Below are 23,557 nucleotides of genomic sequence, written 5' to 3' on the forward strand. Positions count from 1 at the left end.
CAGTTATGTGACCATTTGTATAGAAATGATCTGTTTGAAGTTTTTCAGTCAGGGTTCAGAATGCATCATCACACCAACTGGAAGTGTCCAGGTCTTCCTCATTGGTTGGAATTGGGTATTCCACACTGGCTGGAGGTGTCCGGGTCTTTCTCCCCTGCTGGAAGAGTCCAGGTGTTCTTCACCTTCTGGAAGTGTCCGGGTCTTCCTCACCAGCTGGAATTAGGTATTCCTCACTGGCTGGAAGTGTCCAGGAATCAATGCTTCCTTTAATGGCTTTCAAACACCTTCTAAATTTGATCATTCTGCTAATTGAATTCCTTTCTTCGGCTGATCTTTCTGCCTTTATGTTATTAATTTTAACTTCAGCCTGTCTTCTTGTTTTCAGCTTTTATTCTGCTTTCCAGTAGATATTCCTCTTTTAAGGTCAACTTCTTTTCTTTAGCTCATCTTCCTGGCCACAGCCGATCTTCACTTCAGCTGATTTTCACTTCAGCTGATCTAACTCTTTTGATGTCATCTTCTCTTCTCTTCGTCTTCCAGTCTTTAGAAATATTCCTCTTCTAAGTGTCTCCTCCTGTCTTCATCTCCTCTCTTCTTCCATCATCTCAAGAATTTTTCTAATGTTTGAGCTACGTTTTGATTTTCTTCAAATTTTTATCCGACTTTGGCAATTTCTTTGATTTTCAGCAGTTCAGCTGTTTGTCCAGCAAGTAAGCATTCGTCCCTACATTTTTAGAGGAAATGCAGCCTTTTCTAGTTAATAAAGTTTTCTTTTAGGGTTCACTTTTGTTCCATACATTTATTTTGTCTGCATATATATTAATGGTTAATATCATGTTGGTAAAAACCTATGGCATATATATAAATGCATTTTTAATATATAATATATCATATATATTTTAATATATCATATATATATATTTTATTCATATATTTTATATATATGTATATATATATATATATATATATATATATATATATATATATATATATATATATATATATATATATATATATATATATACATATATATATACATATACATATATATATACATATATATATATATATATATATATATATATATATATATATATATATATATATATATATATATATATATATATATATATATATATATATATACATATATATATATATATATATATATACACACATACCAGCAACCAAGCAACCATTTCAGGTCCCTGAGACTGAATCAAAACTAGGCTACCGCGATTATCTGTCCCCCAAAACTGTGGAGTGAGTATGTAGGTGAGTGAGCAGGTGTGTATGTTTGTGTAACTGTGAGTGTGTAAAGTCAAAACTACCTGAACTGTAACTACATGTATTCTTTTAGGGTTCACTTTGGTTCCATAAATAATGGAACAGTAAAAAGGGGTTAAGCTGTTGTCCATCTGAGGTCGTATTAGCCTGACCCGAAGATCCACAAAGCTCAGATGATCTTTATTGTGATTTGAATCTGTGCAGTGATGTCAGACTCACCCCGAGGTTGGTGAGCAGAGGAGTGTGTGTGTAGGTCAGCATGGTGTAGCTGGGGCACAAGGTCTGCATGTACACGTCCGCAGTGAGGGCGGGGCCGGCGGGGTAGGCCAGGGTCTGGGCCGAGTCAGGCTGGCTGAAGTCCGGCACCGACCAGGGCCCCGGCGCCGGCTGTGGCGCCCCGCCGGCCGGAGCAAACTTCCACCCCGAGCACTGCAGCACTCCGTCGGCTGGCGAGGCCGCCTGCTCCGGCAGAGAGGCGCCGGGGACGTCTGCGCCGAAGACGCCTGGCGGACCAGAGACATGCAGAGACACAGGCTGGAGTCAGGCCATCTCACTGTTCTTCCTAACCCGCAGGTGAGGCGTTTACCTGGCTGGAATGATGGATGACTGTTCTGGGCGACCAAATCCTGAAAAAAAGAAGAAAACAACAAACGATTAATGAAGAGAGCGGGCTGAAACTGGCATGTTATGTTGACATATAAATACGAGCATTTACACCTGCACCGATCACATCCAGGTGTGAGCAGCACCTGAATGAAGATCATAATTACAGTGTGTGCATCCGTGCATGCGTGCATGCGTGCATGCGTGCATGGTGCGTGCGTGCCAGAGGGCCATGCTAGGGTCTCTCACAGTAACAGTGCTGAGAGGTTGGTCTTATATCAGCCTTTACTGAATTCACACAACCTTGTAATTTCATCTCCAACTGACATCTGTGTTAATAACTGTGTAATTATCAGTTTGGGACACAAGTCCAAGGTTTTTAAACTTCAAGGTAGAAAACTCTTAGCACCTGTTTTACACCCCCAAAGAAGCATCAAAGAAGTTTTTTTCTTGAAAGTCAAAAATAAAAGAAGACAGATTTCTGTTCTAGTCGTGTTTTTTATTTCGTATTTCGGGGTCGTATTTCTCTCAGAATTGCTCTTAGAGTATATCTGCTGGGACGTCCACTCTTGGGAGATTGTGGACTGTCTTGAATGTTTTCTACTCATTCATATCTGAGTTATGTTGAGGTGTGTGTGACCTTCCTACCAGACTTTGTGGGGAAAGAAGTGGATGTATCCACCCTTGCTTTGGTGGTCCCAAATCATGGTGGCCACACTGATCAGCAAGTTCTGATAGGCACAACACACTGGACATCCTTTACAGTGACTACTGTCAACACCATCTTGGCTTTGTCCCAGCTTGGTCTGGTTATTGTGCTGTATTGAAGATCATGAAGTTAAGGAACAAACACTCCAAAGATGGTAACCTTGGCTTAGCCAAGCTTCAAGGCCAGACCCCGAAGTGATTCCAGCTTATAGCTCTGTGTAGTCACTACTGGAGGTACTCACTCAGAGAAATGGGCCCTCCAAGAACCTCCATCAGCATCATCATTACCTTGTGGAGTCTTGGTGCCCGGTTGCCTCATTACTTTACCCTCCCAGCCTTTCAGTCGACTTCTAGTAGTGCTGCAGAATGAGACTGGACATGATATGGTCATACCTCCTAAGACCGTATTGGCTGAGTTGAGTACAGTGCAGACCATAGTCAACCAGCAGTCTGCTTCTCCATCCACCTCTTTACATCCTGATACACCCCAATCGGTACTCAAACCATCTTCTAAACTGAGTTTCGATTTTGGCGATTCTCCTTTATCGCCAGAGTGAAAGGAAAGAATAGTCCATCCATCCATCCATCCATCCATCCATCATTATCCGTTCCCGGGTCGCAGGGGCAGCAGTCTCAACAGAGATTCCCAGACTTCCTTCACCCCAAACACTTCCTCCAGCTCTTCCTCCAGCTCTTCCTCCAGCTCTTCCGAGGGGAGTCCGAGGCGTTCCCATGCCAGCAGAGAGACATAGTCTCTCCAGCGTGTCCTGGGTCTTCCCCGGGGTCTCCTCCCGGTGGGACATGCCTGGAACACCTCCCTAGGGAGGAGGGACATGTCTGGAACACCTCCCTAGGGAGGCGTCCAGGAGGATCCGGTACAGATGCCCAAGCCACCTCAGCTGACTCCTCTCAATGTGAAGGAGCAGCGGCTCGACTCCGAGCTCCTCCCGGTTAACCAAACTCCTCACCCTATCTCTAAGGGAGCGTCCAGCCACCCTGCGGATGAAACTCATCTCGGCCGCTTGTAGCCGCAATCTCGTCCTTTCGGTCACTACCCAAAGTTCATGACCATAGGTGAGGGTAGGTGCGTAGATTGACCGGTAAATCGAGAGCTTTGCCTTTCGACTCAGCTCCTTCTTCACCACAACGGTCCGGTACATCGACCGCATAACTGCGAGAGAATAGTTGCCCAACTTAATTCTCTACCTGAGGTATTTGCACCCCATGATCTGGACTTTGGCCACACTGATAAAGTGAAGCATCAGATTAAGCTCAGCGAGGAAACCTCCTTCAAACAGCGTGCCAGACCTATCCATATAAACTCTTACTGTAGAATCTTGTGGCAGCTAACGGACATCATTCAGCTCATCGGGAAATCAAACCGTCCTACTGTATTTTAACCCCATCCCCACAGTTCTGGTTAGAACCCGCCTCCTTTCCCTTGTTGCCTTAACAACAGCTATTATCAGTTGCTCCCTCAGATTTGATCTTGTTCCCTCTTCTCTTAAATCAGCTGCATTAACTCAGATGTTGAAGCATCAGATTAAGCTCAGCGAGGAAACCCCCTTCAAACAGCGTGCCAGACTTATCCATATAAACTTTTACTGTAGAATGATGAACAGCCCTGCTGACGTCTCTCCCTCTTGGCAGTGTGTGAGTACATGTCTGAAGGGTGCCAACAAATTTGCAAAACATCCATACTCAACCTCCCTCACCTTTCATTGTGGATGAATTCCATCAATACACATCCTCTCGTACTTCCATAGCAGCTTCCTCGCCTTCCACCTTAACTCTCACAGCAGCTAACGAACATCATTCAGCTTGTTCCCTCTTCTCTGAAATCAGCTGCTTTAACTCAGACATTGAAGAAACCCAGGACTGACCCCATAACTCTGATGATCTTCGTTCTGTCAGCGATCTACCTTTTCTTTGAAAAATTCTTGAGCAGGTTAATTCTGATCCGTCTCTGATAATAACCTCTTTGGTCAGTCCCAGTCCGGTTCCCAGTCCACACCACAGCACAGAGACAGCCCTGCTCCGAAGGACCGATGGTCTCCTCAGGGCTTCTGACTCTGGTCTTCTCTCCGTACTCGTCGTTTTTAGATCTGAGAGCAGCTTTCAGCGCCCTGTCACGCAGCGTTCTCCTTGACAGACTAAGTGACACCTGACTCACCTGGTTTAAATCATCTTTCATGCAGTTCATACAGTAACCACAGGTGTTCCCAGGGCTCTCACTGATTTCCTCACGGATGTTAAATCCTGGTTTTCCTGCATTTTCCTAAAACTCAACAGTTCTAAATTTACTCTTACAAAGTTTGACAGCTTTTCAAACACACTCGACAACACAACTATTCGTCATTCCTCACAGGCCAAGAGCCTGTGTGTCATCCGTGACGGTGCTCTCTCATTTACACCACATATCAGTAACATCACTCGGTCTGCTAACTTTCACCTTCCAAATATCAACCGTCTCCGCCCGCTGCCGTCCTCATCAAATGTTGCCTCTTTGGTTCATGCTCTAGTCACTTCTCTTGACAATAAGGGACTCTCCCTCATACTCTTCCTTTAAGGGAAATCTTAAGGAATGGCTTAAAACGTCTCAAATCTGTGTTCATTAATTGTTTATTGTATTAACAATTGCAGTGTTGTGCGATTTTTAATTGTTGTTGATATTGTGTGTTGTGCAATGTTGCTTGTATCTTTTTACTGAGTCTTGCAGGGGGGACTGCCAATGCAAATGAGCCTTTTGGCTACAATTGGGTATGTTTACGTTTTAAAATGTTTACCAATGTACAATGTCCCTCTACACAAAATAAAGTGAAATGAATGAATGAATGAACAACTAACTCCCTCCTGTCTGGTCCTTCCCTCAAATCCATCAGCAAACTTAAACGAGCCCAAAACACATCACAAAAACATCCCCCAGCGATCCTCTCACTCCTGTCCTGCAGCAGTTTTCCATTAAAAATGGGGGGGAAAACAACAAAAAAGGAAATCGATCCTCTGACCTGTCAGCTTTATACAGCTTCATATACAGCTTATGGATCTAAGGCCGATGTTGCACGGAAGCTTAACTCCTGAACCCTTCTAACACCCTCTTTTTTCAGGTATTCTATGATGCAGCGAGTTGTACAAAAGAAACTGGCTCCACCCGAGATCCACAACACTTTCTTAATCTCTCCAACACATGGAGGGCTTAGCCTAGGTGCTCGGTGTTTTCATGGTAGCTCAGCCAAATCGCTGGAGAAGCTTAGCAAACGAAGAGCTGTGTCTCTGCTCCAGAACCACATGTAGCTCGGATCTGCCGCTAGCAGAGTACCTTTAACGTCGGTACTTCTGAAAGACCAGACGTTTCCTGGCCCCTGGAATGTCAGCACCTGAGTGGGGAGGATGTTATCCGACAATTATAGCCATCATGCTGCCTCATCTACAGTAACATCTACTGAACTTCAGCTGGTAGACCCTGACATTATCCTGGAAGTGATTCTGGGAAGGATGGGAATATTTGGAGAGATGGAACTGGCTCAGGCTAATGTTCTATCAGAGCTTGGAGATCCACAGTGGAAACCTTTATCTGTCCTATCCTTTACAATATTCTTAAACTTCCAATCAAACTGTTGTCAGTTACTCTGGGTTGAACCCCATACCGTTTCATTTGGCTGGCCATAGTCTGGTCTTTACGCTCCATGTGGCAGGAAAAGTATCTGATTCTGTTAGAATTTACTGGTTTTCTACGTTAAAAGATCATCTTATGGAATTCGATATTCATCAAAGTCACAATAACAGAGGGACACAATTTCCTTAAGCTGATAAGACACCAGTTTAGCTTCCACAATACGTTCCCGGTACTGCAGGAAGTTTAAGGTCTGAATCTGACCGAACCAGTCCAACAGGTGGGGGGCGGGGGGGTTTTTCCGATGTCCATGTTTCTCCTGAGGACATTTTAGTTAAAGCAAGCGACTTCTGATTTTGGGGGCCGTGTTGGGTGTTGTCTCTGGTGATGGACTGCGCTCTGCTGAGGCAGCGTTATGTGTATGTGTCCTCGGTGGGGGGGCAGCCCACGATCCCCTGTGCCGTGTTGACCACTATCTGGAGCTTCTTCCCTTCTGCCTCAGTGCAGTGGGAGAACCACACTGGGATGCAGTAGGTCAGGATGCTCTCAATAGAGGATCGGTAGAAGGTTGTCAGCAGCTTCTGGCTGATGATGTTCTTCCTGAGCACTCTCAGGAAGTGCAGACGCTGTTGAGCCTTCTTTGTGACAGACTTGGTGTTTGCAGACCAGGACAGATCTGCGGAGATGGTGGTACCCAGGAAGGTGAATGTGTGGGCTCTCTCTACCGAGACTCCATTGATGTAGAGAGGAGACGGGTCTGCCTTGCGCTTTCCTGAAGTCTAGGATTATCTCCTTGGTCTTTGTGGTGTTCAGGGCCAGGTTGTTAGCTGCACACCACGTAGACAGCCGTCTCTGTAGTGCTTTTCGTCTCCTCCTGAGATGAGCCCCACCACTGTAGTCGTCAGCAAATTTGATGATGGTGTTGCTGCTGTGGGCCGGTCTGCTGTCGCAGGTGTAGAGGTTGTAGAGGAGAGGGCTCAGCACACACTCAGCTCCCCTGGGGGGGGAGCCTGTGCTGAGTGTGTGGGTGGAGGAGAGGCAGGGACCGAGTTTAACAGTTTGTGCCCGGTTTTTGAGGAAGTCCTTAATCCAGTTATAGGTAGGAGGGGGGAGTCTGAGTCACACTGGGGGTACGACCTCTACCAACTGCACCACGGCTGACTGTGGAGGAGATTTGGGTCAGATATGGAATTCATTTTCTCTTCCAACATGGAAAGTGGTCCAGACCCAGAGACAGCAAAGAAAGCCCAATTCATGCTCCATCCACCGTGCTTCACCATTGGGACCATTGTTTTGAGTAGGTAATGTCTGTCCTTTTAGTTCCATTCATGGTACCGATTTATGGTGCTGATTAGGTCACCGACCATTCCTCTCTGCTGTCCCTCCTATGTTTAATTATCTTTCTCCTGGCTGATTGGCCTAACTGCCATTTGACAACCCATAGACCTTATCTGAGGAGCCATGTGAGGCCCGAGTGGGCTCAGAATACTCTTGTTCCAGAGCATCGCTGGGTGGTCGAGCGTTGCTGTGCCACCTCGCAATGGCAGAAGTAATCTTCCTTTCTACCCTCAGCCAAGGTAAGATCATCCACATTCCTGGTTAATTCTGGATGTATCTTGTTGCTCTGTTCTTGACTAGATTATTTTTGGTGTTTTGGCTCAGACTGGGACTAACCATTGCTGTTTGGTTCTTCTACCTGGCTTCCCAAGGGAAGTGTGATCTACTACTGGACTAAAACTAGTGGACTACAATTATAGTACTATTTAACCGGCAGTCAAGACCCACGGGTCTTTGAGTCGTCCTTGTTTGTCTGTGATTCCCAACAAAGTTTTCTTCCTGATCAGTTACAACTTTAGTTTCATCCATCCACAAAACATTTTCCTGGTGAGAGCTGAGTTCTTTGGGAAACCTCTGTGGTGTTTCTTGTGGACATCCTGCCTGCTCAGTGGCTTCTGTGTGCTAGACTCAGCTTCCTACATGTCTAGGCAGTTTGTCTAATTGTGGACTGATGGACGTCTAAACGCCTCCCAGAGGACTTTTGTATTTCCCAGCCTTCTCCAGATCATCTAATCTTCAGAGAACTCCTTTTGGCGAGGCGTGCTTCACATCAGTGTTTAAGGGTCTTTTGTCAAAATACACCTAATCCACAGCTCCAAGCTGTATTTCCATTAACTCGACTCTAGTCCTGTATGATGATACAGTGGTTCCTGGTGTTTGAAGGTAACATCTTGAACCCAGTGCCCCTCTGGCACCGGTGGCTGAGCCGGTCTTTTGTTGAAAGTGACAGCTGGTTGAGAATCCTTCCCAGTTGTGATTGCATTAGTTCAGACATTGTGAATGATGTTGGGTTTTTTTTTTACCTCTTTTCGAACCCGTGTCTGCAGTTCATATCTCTTAGCCTTCCGTTCTGCTTTCTAACCCCTTACAGTGTTAATCTTTTCAAGTTTGTACAAGAAGCGAGTGAGGCAGAGCAGTTTGTGTAAGGGCCACAGAAATGTCTGAGAGGAGCAAGATAAACAAAGAAAAGCTTTGGATTTCAAACTCACAACCATCACGAGTCCAGGCATGTTTGAGAAGCCCCACTGTTTCCACACATTCATTTTACCCTCCAGATTACCAAGCTGCATGTGTTTGCACAGGTATATTTACTTATTGCATATATATTCTGCATGTGCTGATGGATGATTAAAATTCCCCTCATCATGTACAAGCACCAACTGTCTCAACTCCACTTGTGACAATTATCTTACGATTATCTTTAATTGCTTGGCACCCAGCTGATGCAGGCCTCTACAGTATAAATATATGAGCTTCTACTTGTTTTGACAAGCTGTTGTTTTAAAATTAATAGTTTGGAATCTTGGCAAAGCAGAATCTCGTGGTGCAGCAGAGTCCCCCCTCTGAAAGCCATATTCCTAAAATGCAGGTAGAGGAGGAGGTGACAGCGTCCGGGCAATCAGGTGCAGCCATTAGTTACAGATGTTTTCAGCCCCCAGCTTTCCACTGGAGGTGGAAATCATAGAACCCGCTTCTCTTTGTTGCTGTGTGTCGCTCAAGGGGAAATATCTGGCGTTTAGGGTTGAGTAGGGCGCAGAACTAGGTGGAAACGCTTTTCATTCAATGACCACTGGGGGCTGATTTCAAAAATGCCCGTCTCCACTGACCTCCAGGTTAAAATGTCCTACTTTACTACACAAAAAAACATATTTGCAGCCTGGTAGAACAAACAGTTTTGGTCTCCACAGTTGGACCTCACATCTTTCACAACTGTACGGGGGGGTTTATATAAAGCTGATTTAATGTTACATTACATTAAATCATGTAAACCACAGTCCCCAGCTTCTGGAGGAACTCTGTAGTAGTATCTGTGCCTGAGACCAACCACCCTGCATCTCTTACTGACCTTTGCCCCATCTCTCGCTACAAAAGTGATGGAAAAGACACTCAAGGCGGAGCTCTTGGGGGTTACTGGACCCACTCCAGTTTGGTTGTAGTTCTAGAAGGGTGGTGGTGAACGCTGTGGCTACGTTACTTCATTCACTTCACAGCCACCTTTAACTTCGCACAGCTGCTTTTCGTCAACTTTTCCTCTGCTTTTATTGTTTTCAACCACATATTTTAGCAGGCTGTACGGATATTGACCAGGGCCTCATATGCTGGCTTATTAATTTTGACAGAAAGGATGTCAGCACGGCCCAGTACTGGACGCAGTACTGGACGCAGTACTGGACGTAGTACTGGACGGTCTTATTGCCCGGTGCAACCGTCCTGCGAAAAACTGCAGAGCAACAGCAGAAAAACAGCAGAGCTCTTCGGATGTGGGCGTGGCTTGAGTTAAAGGAGACTTTCTCTGTGCACTTGTGTCAGTCTTCCAGGTCATGGGACTGATTAAATGTTTGAACCGAGACATCTGGACTTACTTTTCTGCGTAGAAACTGAAACATCTTCAGGAACGAAGAAAAGGAAGTCCAGTTGCATTGCTTCCAGCCTCTGACCGTCACCATTCACTGCTATCTTCAGTGAATACAATGATTTTAACTGGAGTTTGGATGCTGTGCTGCTTGAAGGATTCCCACTGTGACTTCTGACACTTTTCACCACCTTTTTATGATGAGTACCCACAGCAGCGAGAGGCCCGTTTACAAGCAGGCAGAGGTGGAAAAAGTACAAAAATATTGTACTTAAGTAAAAGTACAAATTTTCTGCTTGCAAATTACTTAAGTAAAAGTAAAAAGTACCCATTAAGAACATTACTTAAGTAAAAGTATAAAAGTACCTCAACTTAAATATAATAAAGTACCAAATGTACATGGTGTAAAATGTACTTAAGTACAAAAGTAAAAAGTACAAAGTACAAAATTCAAAGTACAAAATTATTTTCAAAAGGATTGCAAAGAAATTAAGAATCCAAGAATTTGTTTACAACTCTAAATAATGGTGATATTATTCTGACCCCTTTAGCGTTTGTTTCCATTACCCCATTTTAATTTCTCCCTTTGCTCATCACTGCTGCTGTACCCAGCCCCGCTGACAGGTCCACCCCCAGCCTGTAGTATGCAGTGACAACATTAAAGGAGCTTGAGGCTCCTTTTAAGAAATGAGACTCTCTAGCGCCACCCTTCACCACGACGGCCGTCGGGGGTACTGCAGCCAACAGTGAAGCCGGCATGGGAGAACGGGGAGAACGCGCATGCAGCGTCATGTGACGTCACATCCGCAGCCCAGCGCGGGAAAATCGGGACCGAATTGCAGCACATTTTGCAGCACACAGCCTGTTCAAGGCAAAGGAGAGATACACTAGAGGGCTCATTCTTTTGGGTTTGGAACGCTTCATCTGACATTATTACTAGAAAACTTAAAATGTATACGGATTTTTTTCATAAATCTTGCCACAATCCGGCCTCAAGCTCCATTAAGCAACCCCAGCTGATAAAGGATGAGACTTTTGAACTTTTAAATGCCAAAACCACCTTAGAAGGGTGGAATCAAAGAATGGAGCGCATGGACATGCGTCGGCTGCCGCTCAAGGCTGATTTATGGTTCTGCGTTACATCAACGCAGAGCCTACGCCGTACCTTACGGCGTAGGCTCTGCGTCGATTTAACGCGGAACCATAATTCAGGCTTCAGTCCTCATCGGTACTCGACGCGACGGCAGTTCCTCCGGCCTTCTGGCCCGCCTCTGCGGCGCAACTCCCCCGGGAGCTGCGGCTCCTTTTCGGTATATTCACGCGCCCCCCTTCCTTCCCGTTCGCCTTATGGTTCCGCGTTAAATCGACGCACACCTTACGCCGTAGGCTACGGTGTAGGGTGTGCGTCGCCGCGTACCCTACGCCGTAGCTCTGCGCCGGTGTAACGCAGAACCATAAATCAGCCCCCGCTGTGCTGTTCTTTAATTTGTAGCGAGTAACGACGTGTCCAATTTTAAATATAGCGGATTAAAAGTACGATTTTTTCCTTGAAAATGTAACGAAGTAAAAGTAAAAGTACAGAAAAATGAAAGTATCAATAAAAGTACAAATTATCAAAAATCTTACTTAAGTACAGTACAATAACAAAGTACTTGTACTTCGTTACTTTACACCACTGCAAGCAGGGACAGCTGATCAACATTACAAAATGTCGGACCCCGTATCTCTGGTATTGGGCGTCCCAAGGCAACACTTAGTATCAAAATATAATCGGAGGCTGTATTGTATTCTGACTTACGCAGCAAGGAAGAATATTTTATTGCAGTGGATCAATGAAAAAGTACCAACTGTTAAAGGCTGGTAAAGAGTGGTGTTTGATCTAGTGCCATTAGAGTATCTTACATGTATATTACATTCTAAAACAGACCATTTCTATAAAGTTTGGGAGCCCTACTAGAACTTGAACCGAGTGTATCTAATATCATGTTGCAGGGATTTTCTTGATTGGTCATATTTTACATTTTTATTGTAACCCAAGGTATTATTTATATGGATCTGAGCTGGTGTTTTTTTTTTGTTTTTTTGTAGTTCTGTTTATTTGTTTGCTTGTTTTGGTTGTTATTTCTGTGGATCATACTACGTATACATTCTTTACCTGTAAAAGTGAAAAATTAATAAAAATATTGTTTAAAAAAATAAATAAAAAATTACAAAATGTCAATCAAATGTGACCCAGATTAAGACCCCAGCTTTGCATCAACACAGTTTATTCATCATCATCTCGTCATCAAGGTCTGCACAAGTCATTTGTATCTGGATGTGTTGAAGCAGGGGACATTGAAAACATGCATGTCCGTGGTCCTCAAGGACCAGGGTTGATGAGGGTCTGGGGCTGCATTTTGCAAGTGGGGTAGGAGCACTGGGTGATATAAAGGGGAAAAGATCGGGATAAAAAAACATATACATAAAAAAAAAAATCACTACCGTTATTGGAAATACAAACCAACTTCAGGAAGTTTTTTTCAACTTTCCTGTCAGATAGAATGAAAAACATGGGTTTTTTTTCCAAACATGTGTTTGTAACTGTATTCTCACTTTGACTGATGGCGTTAATTAATGACACACAACTGCTCCCACTGCCACGCTGTTTCTCTTTAATCTCTTCACGGAGAGTGAATGCGTGTGTGTGTGTGTGTGTGTGTGTGTGTGTGTGTGTGTGTGTGTGTGTGAGAGAGAGAGATAAATGGCCAGTGGGAGGGCTCTCTGGCAGCTCTACTGCTTCGTTTGCATGCGGCTGTGTGCCCAGCCCTGCAGCCATGCATGGAATGGCTTCAACTGTCATGGAAAAACACCTGGATTATATAAGGACAAAATCCCCTTCTCCGCCCCAGAACAGGCCCTGCCGGGTCCCGACTGCTTCAGCTTGACCGACCAACAGGCTCTGCTTTTACAACCAACATCACGTGTACAACTGCTGAGCTCTGAATCAAGCTGATTTTTTTTTCAGTATTAATTTCTATCTATCATCACTATTAGCTACCTCACAATATAACTGATAACTACAACTAGTCACAATTATAACAATAACTAAGTACCGTACTCTGCATTGCTGCAATCTCAAACTTCATCTACACACCCCGTACAGACCCCTACAAACATTATTCTTTGTTTATTTATTTATAATTTTTATTTATTTATTTATTATTATTATTATTATTTTTTTTTTTTTTTAATTTATTTTACTTTATTTTTTTTATGATTAATTTCTATCTATCATCACTTTTGTATTTATGACAGTTTATGGTTCCCTCCTCCACTGCTTATCAATTAATTATCTCACAATATAACTGACAACTACAACTAGTCACAATTATAACAATAACTAAGTACCGGACTCTGCATTGCTGCAATCTCAAACTTCATCTACACACCCCGTACAGACCCCCCTTTTTTTTTTTTTTTTCTTTCACTTATTTTATTTTGCATGTACCATAATCATGTACTGGCAGCTCTAGATTCCAGATTCCAGTTTGTTCATGTACATGAGGTTTCTTCAGAACAGTCAAGGGTCTGTTATGGTGTTCCGCAGGGTTCAGTGCTAGGGCCAATCTGGTTCAGTTTATACATGCAGCCGTTGGGAAGTATAATCCAGAATCACGGCATACACTTTCATTGCTATGCTGATGATACACAGCTTTATTTGTCTATGAAGCCGGATGAAACAGAAATGTTCTCGGAGTGCAGGTTTACTCGTAGTTCCTAGGGTATCCAAATGTAGATTTGGAGGACAGCCTTCTGTTATCAGGCACCATTACTATGGAACGAACTTCCAATCTGGGTTAAGGAAGCTGACCTGTTTGCGTGGATGTCTGGTAGATGCTTGCTGACATCCTGTCTTGCAGGTGGGGAGGGCGTCGTCTATGCGATTGAACGCGGGTTCATGATTTACATTCTGAGAGCAGTTCTTTGCTGGACCCGTCTGGCGGCTCAGAGGCCCATCGGCCGTCTTGTCTCATAAAGACATTCTGGAAATGACCCTACCTGGAAAGGGTGGAGCACCAAACCTTGACAGTCGTAACCTAAAAAGAATAAAGAATGCTAGAGCGGTGTGGTGTCAGGGTCCTCACCGCTGTGTGGGGGGTCGTCTTGCTGCTCTGAAGCTCCAGACTTCTCTTCCTCCTCAGCAGCTCCTTGACCGGATCTCGGACCCGAACGCCTTGGTACGGTCTGGACCTGCCCAGAGCTGGTGGCAGCGCTGTGGAGGCCAGAATCACACAGTCAGGACACAAATTTCTGTGCCATTCAATTCAATTCAATTCAATCAATTCAATTCAATTCAATTCAATTCAATTCAATTCAATTCAATTCAATTCAATTCAATTCAATTCAATTCAATTGTATTTGTATTCCCAGAGACCCAGAACATGCACCAGGAAGACCTCCTGCAGCCTTGGCAGACTTCCACTTCCGAGTCTCGGCTTTCAACTGCTCAGCCTCGTCCAACTTACAATCTGGAAAGGTTTATAAACTCTAACAAAGTATTGTTCTGGAAGAGTTTCAGGAGAAAACCTCTTCTGTCTAACAAGAACCTGGAATCAGGACTGAGGTCCACAAACCTGAATCCGGACAAACCAGCAGACTTCTGGACCCATGTCCTCTGGACCCATGAAACCAACGTGGACATGTCTGGTCTTCATGTCCAGAACCATGTTTGGAGGAAACCAGCAGAACCACCTCAGACCCACTGAAGCACGGAGGTGGAGGGATGCTGGTCTGGACCTGGACACCTGTCAGTCCCTGAGGGGACCAGGACCTCCTCTGTAGACCTTCTAGAAACTCATGTGAATACATCTGACTGAAACTGGGTCATGTGACAGGAAATGATCCAACCACAGCAGCAGATCGACATCAGAATGATGGAAATAAAAGAATCCAGGTTCTGGAACAACCTGGTCAAAGTCCAGACCTGAATCTGGTCAATGTCCAGACCTGAACCTGGTCCAAGTCCAGAACTGAACCTGGTTGAGATGCTGTGGTGGACCGTGGACCTTCAGAAACATGTGGAGACGTGGACGTCCTAAAACGTCCCTGACCTGAGGCAACATTGGACAGAAGACTGGAGCTTTTCGTGTCTTTGGTCTTTATTTCTGTTAAATGTCTCAGCTTGTCCAACACAAAGGCCACCATGTGATTGAATGTTCTTTATGTGGTTTTCAGGTTAAATATAAGAGAACAAGAACACAGGATTAAAGGACGGGGTACAAAACAATTTCTGGAAAGCAGGTCGTGGATACCTTACCACCGGGAGCTTCATTTATGATAGTTACCTAAGACTAACACTATTATTTTAAACCGTTTTACTACTCTGTGAGCGTAGCTTATCAGCAGCACAAGCCTGCGCTATTGTGACTGGCATTGAGGAACTCAGCTAGCAGCAGCTAGCAGCAGCTAGCAGAAGCTAATTAGCAGCAAGATGCCTCCCTTTTCCTTTTCCATGGATGATTACCACAAACTGCTCCAGAACATAGCAGTACTGTAAACAAGAATTCACAGGCTCGAAGTGATTGTGGAGATAAATGGACAATATGGGAATGAATCTACTCTGCCGATCTCAGAGCTGCATTTGACACAGTTGATCATAACATACTATTCAGCAGATTGGAAAAGTGGGTGAGACTTACCGGCACTGTGCTTCAATGGTTCAGATCTTACTTGCAAGATAGGGCCTTTTTTGTGTCAATTGGGAACCATGAGTCTGAGAGAACTAAGATCACATGTGGGGTTCCTCAAGGGTCCATTCTCGGACCGCTTCTATTCAACATCTATATGTTACCCCTAGCTCAGATTATGGAACATCACAACATTTTCTACCATATTTATGCCAATGACAATGCCAATATATTTCAGTATCACCACATGACTACAGTCCCCTGATCTCATCGAGTAACTGTATTCACCAAATCAATGAGTGGATGTGCCAGAATTTTCTCCAGCTAAAGGCAGAAAAGACAGAGGTGATCATTTTTGGCCCTAAAAATGAAAGGGAAAAGATCAGCGCTCACCTTGGCTCCATGTCATTGACAGCTACAAATCAAGCCAGAAATCTGGGTGTAATTATTGACTCAGGCCTGAATTTCAACAGCCATCTAAGTTTATCATTAAATCTGCCTATTACCACCTGAAAAACATTGCTAGAATTAAAGGGGTTTCTGTCTAAACAAGACATGGAAAAACCTATTCATGCATTCATTTTCAGTAGGTTGGATTATTTCAATGGCATCTTTACAGGCCTTAACAAGAAATCAATCAGCAGCTGCAGCTGATCCAGAACGCTGCCGCCAGAGTCCTTACAAACACCAGGAAACTGGACCATATTACACCAGGAAACTGGACCATATTACACCAGGAAACTTGAAACACATTACACCAGGAAACTGGACCACATTACACCAGGAAACTGGACCATATTACACCAGGAAACTGGACCACATTACACCAGGAAACTGGACCATATTACACCAGGAAACTGGACCATATTACACCAGGAAACTGGACCATATTACACCAGGAAACTGGACCATATTACACCAGGAAACTGGACCATATTACACCAGGGAACTGGACCACATTACACCAGGAAACTGGACCATATTACACCAGGAAACTGGACCATATTACACCAGGAAACTGGACCATATTACACCAGGGAACTGGACCACATTACACCAGGAAACTGGACCATATTACACCAGGAAACTGGACCATATTACACCAGGAAACTGGAAACACATTACACCAGGAAACTGGACCATATTACACCAGGAAACTGGACCATATTACACCAGGAAACTGGACCATGTTACACCAGGAAACTGGACCACATTACACCAGGAAACTGGACCACATTACACCGGTCATGAAATCACTACACTGGCTTCCAGTGAGTCAAAGGATAGAGTTTAAAATCTTCCTGCTGGTCTACAAAGACCTGAATGGTCTTGGACCAAAATCCATGCTGGATCTGTTAGTTCCTATGAAGCTCCCAGACCCCTGAGCTTCATCTGGATCTGTTAGTTCCTATGAAGCTCCCAGACCCCTGAGGTTCATCTGGATCTGTTAGTTCCTATGAAGCTCCCAGACCCCTGAGCTTCATCTGGATCTGGTTTGTTGTGGTTCCAGAACCAGAACCAACAAGGTTCATCAGCGTTCAGTTATTCTGCTCCTCACCGGTGGAACAAACTTCCTGTAGATCTGAGGTCTGCTCCAACTGTCAGCTCCTTTAAATCAGGATAAAAACATTACTGTTTACTGAAGCTACTCTTCAATTAAATACTTACCTGCTGGACTCTACTGCCCTTACTTTTTAACAACTTGTGCTTTTTATTATTTTACCTCTTTGCTTATCATTTTATTTCATTTTATGTGTTATTTAATGTTTAATTATGTTTAATGTTTAATTAGAAAAAAAAAAAAAAAAAAAAAAAAGATTTAATATTTAATTATGTCTTGCCTATTTTAATGTTGATGTAAAGCACTTTGAATTACCTTGTGTTGAATTGTGCCATACAAATAAACTTGCCTTGCCTTAGTGACTAGAAATACCAAAAGAAAAATCAGCATTCTGAACATCATGAACCACGACATTGTTCCTCGTCTCACACAAGGATGTCTTCTTATGATTTTGAACATCAGCGTGTCCTCAGATGAACCCAGACAAAGCCTGCTGATCTTCACTGAAACATTTTTCAGGCTCAGAGGTCTCACGTCGTGTTGACACTTACAACCAGACACGTCCTGCAGGCCTAAGCTTGATGGGAAATCTGATCCGGCAGTGAGGGCCTCCTTTCTATAAACTCATGGAGTAGCTGCATCGGTGTACAGGTAAAGCTGCAGACAATACCTGCAGTCAAGGCGCCTGCGGACAAGGTCCCAGCCAAACATCCCCCCCTGCTCTGCAACAGCGTGGAGTTTCCAGACTGTCCTCCCAGACAGAGAAGACTACGGAGCAGGAGGAAATGAGGAGCAGCAGTCACAGAGCCAAGGTATCTCCAGAGCAGGTGGAGCGGTCAATCAATAGAGGGAATGCGCACGACGTCACAGATGCGACTTCACAGCGGGTTACGCTCACTGACAGGCAGAAAGACTGAGTGGCAAAAAGACTTTCAGTTTGAGCAACTAGAAAACATCTAAAATGGGAAAGAGCTGTTGTGCCATCGACTGTACTCATAGATTTAGCAAGAAATCGGAGTTATCGTTTTACAGACTGCTGAAAAATAAGCTTAAAGGGGACCTATTATGGCATCTAATACAGGCCTTGAATGTCTTAAAAACAAGATTTTGATTGTTTTTGCTAAATAAATTGGAAATTCAGCCTCTGAGCCATGTCTTTATCTTCCCATTCTCTAACCTCATTATCTATGCAGGATTCTGAGTGGGCGGGGCTATGATAATGAGGCACTGTGCTGATTGGCTGCCTGAATGACGTGATACACCGCTAGGAGAAAATGGCGGAAGCTCCGGCCGGCGGAGTTAGTTGTGGGCGTGATTTCACGCATCGGAGGCCAACCTATGTAAATCACATTTTGGTTACGTAACGACGGGAACAGAATCTGAACAGCTCGTAGATCCACATCACACTGGATGGCTCATCCGGGCGGCTGTACAGACACTGCAGAATTTGGTTGCTTTCCTCCTTCTCTGAGTTGGCAGGCTGAGGGGAGACCACTTTATATATGTTAAAGCAAGAAAAAACCTGTTTTTCATAATAGGTCTCCTTTAAGAGAGACAAATGGATCGCTGCCATTCACAGAAACAATTGGATTCCAGACACCGAAACGTGGATTTGTGGTTCCCATTTTGTATCAGGTAATGTTGGATTTTTGGGTAGCTAATGTTAAACGGTCAAATCATAAAGTTCGGTGTCCTCATCACTTTAATTTCTACAACAAATCCTGCCTTGAAGTCGGACCAAGCGACAAGAATTTTGTAAGCCTTCAAGCTTTGCTTCGTGTATTTCACCGGCGTAGAAATTAACTACATATAAATATCTGGAAACTGGATTTGTGGCCAAATATTAATGTCCATGGACCACTGGTTATTCAGGTAACTGTATGGGTCACTGTCAAGTCCAATTGCCTTTAATTTGAGCCGATAATCAGAGTTATTTAAGAACAAGAAAGTCTGATCTGTGTGCAGAGGAGTCTGGGATTATGAAAGGATTTGCAAATCTCTGCAAATCAGGACATGTAATATATTAGCTATTTAAACAAAATAAATACAACTTAAGATGAGCAACAACATTTCATACTATTTTATATCATTGTTGGAATCCTAAGTGCCCCCAGCTGCGTCCACAGGTTTAAGGAGGGTTAGTTGCAGCTGGGTGCTCCTCATCATCAGCCCGTGTGCAGAACGCTATAAAAGCATCCAGGTGTGCAGTAACACACACTCCTCATTATTCAGTGTGGGTTTTCTTTTTGGTTTTATGTTTTTGAAACAAAAAATGACAGGGTGAATAAAGTTACATGTAAAAACTGCAGAGGTCTGCAGAGTTGCTGATGTTTGGTTCTTCAATGCTGATGATCAGTTCATCAATGCTGATGATCGGTTCTTCAATGCTGATGATTGGTTCATCAATGCCAATGATTGGTTCATCAATGCCAATGATTAGTCCATCAAAGAAGATGATCAGTTCATCAATGCCAATGATTGGTTCATCAATGAATATGATCAGTTCATCAATGAATATGATCAGTTCATCAATGACGATGATCGGTCCATCAATGAATATGATCAGTTCATCATTGAGGATGATCGGTTCATCAATGAATATGATCAGGTCATCAGTGAGGATGATCACTTCATCAATGCCGATGATTGGTTCATCAATGCCGCTGATCGGTGGGAACTTCACTGTCAGGCTGAAAAGCAAACTGGGCCGTTTGGTGCATACAGCTATAAAGGTGATGAGTAAAAAGGACCATCAGTCCTTGCAGTGGTCAGGAAGGCCCAGAGGAGGTAGCCGAGCCATCACATTACTCCTGCATCCTTTACTCATATGAGCTCCTGCCCTCTGAGAGACGACCCCAAGTGCAAACTGAATCGCTTTAAGAACTAATTTGTGCCAACCTCCATCAAACTCCTGAACAATGCTCCATGAGGGCAAAGGGTGTGCAATAATTTTATTTATTTATTTATTTATTTATTTATTTATTTATTTATTTATTTATTTATTTATTTATTTATTTATTTACTTATTTATTTATTTATTTATTTATTCATTTATTTAATTATTTTTTAAATTGTGTTTTATTATGGCGATTTCTAGCATGTTTTAATTAGTGTATATGTGTTTTTATTGTTACTGAAATAGTGCCTGGTGATGTATAGTTTTGTCATTGTGGCTGTCAAGGCATTTGTGGCTCAGCTGTGGAGTCCAAGACAAATTTCCCCAAGTGGGACAATAAGGTATATTGAATTGAATTGAATTGAATTGAATTGAATTGAATTGAATTGAATTTAATTTAATTTAATTTAATTTAATTTAATTTAATTTAATTTAATTTAATCAATGCCGACAGTCAGTTCATCAATGAATATGAACTGTTCATCAATGAGGATGACCAGTTCATCAATGAGGATGACCAGTTCATCAATGAGGATGACCAGTTCATCAGTGAGGACGATCGGCAGCACCTGACAGCGAGTTACCCTCCGTAAGCAGGTCCTGAAGAGTTTTTCTTCTTAGCTTCATGTTGGATGTTCTTGTTCATGTGAGGCTCCTTTTGCATCATACTTTGACCCACTGAGATAAGACCACTTTTATAATGTTTCTGCAGTAAAACTGTTCATAATCAAGGGATGGATAGTTTGTTTTTCTGGAATTCCTCAGCATTCCAACAAAACTGTGCAAAGCTGCGCGAGGAGAATCACAACGACCTGAGGGTCAGTTGGATCGCTTCCACAGAGTCTGCTGGCAGACTTAGCTTTCCTGAACGACCGTTCAACGGGGGATGTTTGGGGTGGAGCTCAGGAACAAGGCCAGTTCAAGTCTCTTCAAAGAAGTCTGACTCAAAGTGTGGTTCAGTTGAAGTCGGGGCTACTTCAGGTTCATCCCCCCGATCACACAACAGCCATGTGAACCATATTCAAAGTTTCTGTGCTGAGTCATGTTGATCAAGAATAAACGGTGACTAGCTCAACCGACGTGAGTCATTCTGGAACCGGTTTCCTTCTTTGTCCTGGTAAAGAGAGCTGCCGTTACAGAAAAGCAGAATTTGGTCTTTGCAGACCTTTTGAACATTAGGTATTTATTTATTTTTTTTCTTTTGCATCAACTTCAGTTCATCAGCTCCACTCTGAAGCTCATTGGCGTCTTTGAGAGAGTGTTGGTGATGCGTCGAGCTCAACACCAGTTCAGGAACACCGCTGTGGCTCTACACCATCAGCGAGTCAACTGCAGATAATCTGCCTAAGCACAATGGATGACGAGTGGACTTAAATAACACGCCCACTTTCTGAGCTGCACCGAGGGGTTTTTAGCTTGAACCTAAAACATACGTCTTGATCTCCAGCTCATTCCAGACGGCTGGTCCAGGAGATGAAAGGAAAGAACGATGGTTGTGATTAGTTGCTTGGTTCTTGGCTGCACTTCCACAACCACAGAAAAAAAGGAGGAAACCCGTTGTTTAGATAAATGTGTCAAATACAAAAGTGTCAAGGAAGACAGTTCCTCAGCGTCCAGACCTTCAGGGGCTGGTTCCAAAACTGAGTCAAGTTCCACTGATCTCTTCCATCAGGAGCCAATGTGCCCTTCAGGTGATGGGTGAGGGTTAAGATTAGGGCTCTGTCTTCGTCTTCTCCCTCCGTCACACCAACCAGGTCTTCTTCTCCTGCCTGGCAGCTCCAACTCCAGCAAGGGCTGTGCGATTAATCGATTTTAAATCTAAATCGGATTTATTAATCACAATCGATGTTAAAAAAAGGAAAATCGGAAAATCGATTTTCCTTTTTTGCAGCTGGCTGCATTACAGACAGAGCTTGTCTAGTCATCTTTGTTTGGTCAAGAAAATTGTAAATGTTGTCACTTTACTAAACTCAAGGAGGATTTACAGTATCTTTCAATTGCACTTCATTCCCAACAGGGAAATTTGTTTGCTATTTTTCTTTAAAAATAAAGATAAAATATTTGAAACAATTTATTCCATTGTCTTTTGTAGTTTTACCAAAAAAATCGAAATCGAAAATCGGGTTTTCAGAGAGAAAAATCGGGATTTTATTTTTGTCCAAAATCGCCCAGCCCTAACTCCAGCATTCATCTATCAACCTATTTACTGTCCCTCAGTTCAACTCGTATTCATAACGTGTCTATAATAACACAAGTTGTCCCAAAGTGGTCTCCAGAACATGACCCCCTGTCAATTATTACATTAAAAAAAACAGGTAAAGACTCCCCTTTAAGAAGGAAGAAACCTGGATCAAGACCTGGATCTGAAGATCGGCCAGGTAGACCAGGAAAAGAGAGAGACGAAAAGAGAGGATGAAGAACAGAGAAAGTAGAGACACAGATAAATTGTCAAAGGTAGGGTAGGGTTAGCACATATGTTAGTATTAATGATCCGTTAACTGGAGCACTAAGGGTTCTAGGACTGATGTATGGTTAGTTTCACCCCGGCTGCACCTCTGATGCCTTCATACTGGTATTTCCAACCATAGAGAAGGTCAGGGCTCTCCAGCATCTTGTAAACCTTTCCCTCTCTTTGCCCCCTGGGGGACGAGGAAATCAGGGAGAGGTCATGAGGTCTCCTCCCGTTGCATTTATTGACAGTTCTTGACTTGTGCAGACTTATGAGAACGCAGCAGCGGCCGGATGCAGACACCTGTACACACAGCCCTTGTCATACACTTGTTTGTGTGTAAAACCCCTCTGACAGAAGGTCTGTTCTGGTCCGTCCTGCAACACACGCCTCACATGAAAAAGCTCTCTTCAGAAGACGTGTAAGAAGAGCTGGGCGCTTGTCAGGAAACAGTGGGCACAGTGCTCCACCCTGAAGCCCATGAGCTGAACACACCACATAAGGCTGTGGTGCAGCTCCTGCATCTTCCACTGGACTTCAGAAGTGTGTCAGCAACTTCCAGTCCCCACAAGTCCAAATCACAGATAACCTGATTGGGCACAATGGAGAAAACCCTGTTCACATGAGGGTCCGGATCCAGTCCTACAGTTCTTCTACTGACCACCAGGGTCTGGATCCATCAGTGAGTTCATCTCTATTGACCTCCAGGGTAAAATGTTGGACTTAAGAAAAGATATAGACACATTTTCAGCCTGGAGTCAACCAGAGGACACCAGATGTAGAATCTCCAGATCATCAGCTTCTACTTCTGCTAACACCTGGATTCTCTGGTTGAGAAACTTTTATGGAGCTAGAACAGTC

The 23,557-nt window shown here is 43.6% G+C and overlaps 1 protein-coding gene across 3 annotated transcripts in view; it reads right to left on the reverse strand.

The window, feature by feature from the left end:
* Window positions 1-23,557, reverse strand: part of LOC133442224 (POU domain class 2-associating factor 1) — a 30,885-nt gene that overhangs the window by 1,768 nt on the left and 5,560 nt on the right. Inside the window, exons 2-4 of one of the 3 annotated variants that reach the window (XM_061720176.1) lie at window positions 14,249-14,376; window positions 1,874-1,913; window positions 1,507-1,790 (exon numbers count right to left, since the gene is read on the reverse strand). In XM_061720176.1, the coding sequence (XP_061576160.1) occupies window positions 1,507-1,790; window positions 1,874-1,913; window positions 14,249-14,376 (452 nt within the window). Of the gene's footprint in view, window positions 1-1,506; window positions 1,791-1,873; window positions 1,914-4,313; window positions 4,739-4,771; window positions 4,897-14,248; window positions 14,377-23,557 lie in introns of those variants that run through there. The other 2 variants (XM_061720177.1, XR_009782527.1) reach the window with 2 other exon arrangements.

The sequence above is a fragment of the Cololabis saira genome, chromosome 4 (genome assembly GCF_033807715.1).
Source record: "Cololabis saira isolate AMF1-May2022 chromosome 4, fColSai1.1, whole genome shotgun sequence".
Lineage (NCBI taxonomy): Eukaryota > Metazoa > Chordata > Actinopteri > Beloniformes > Belonidae > Cololabis > Cololabis saira.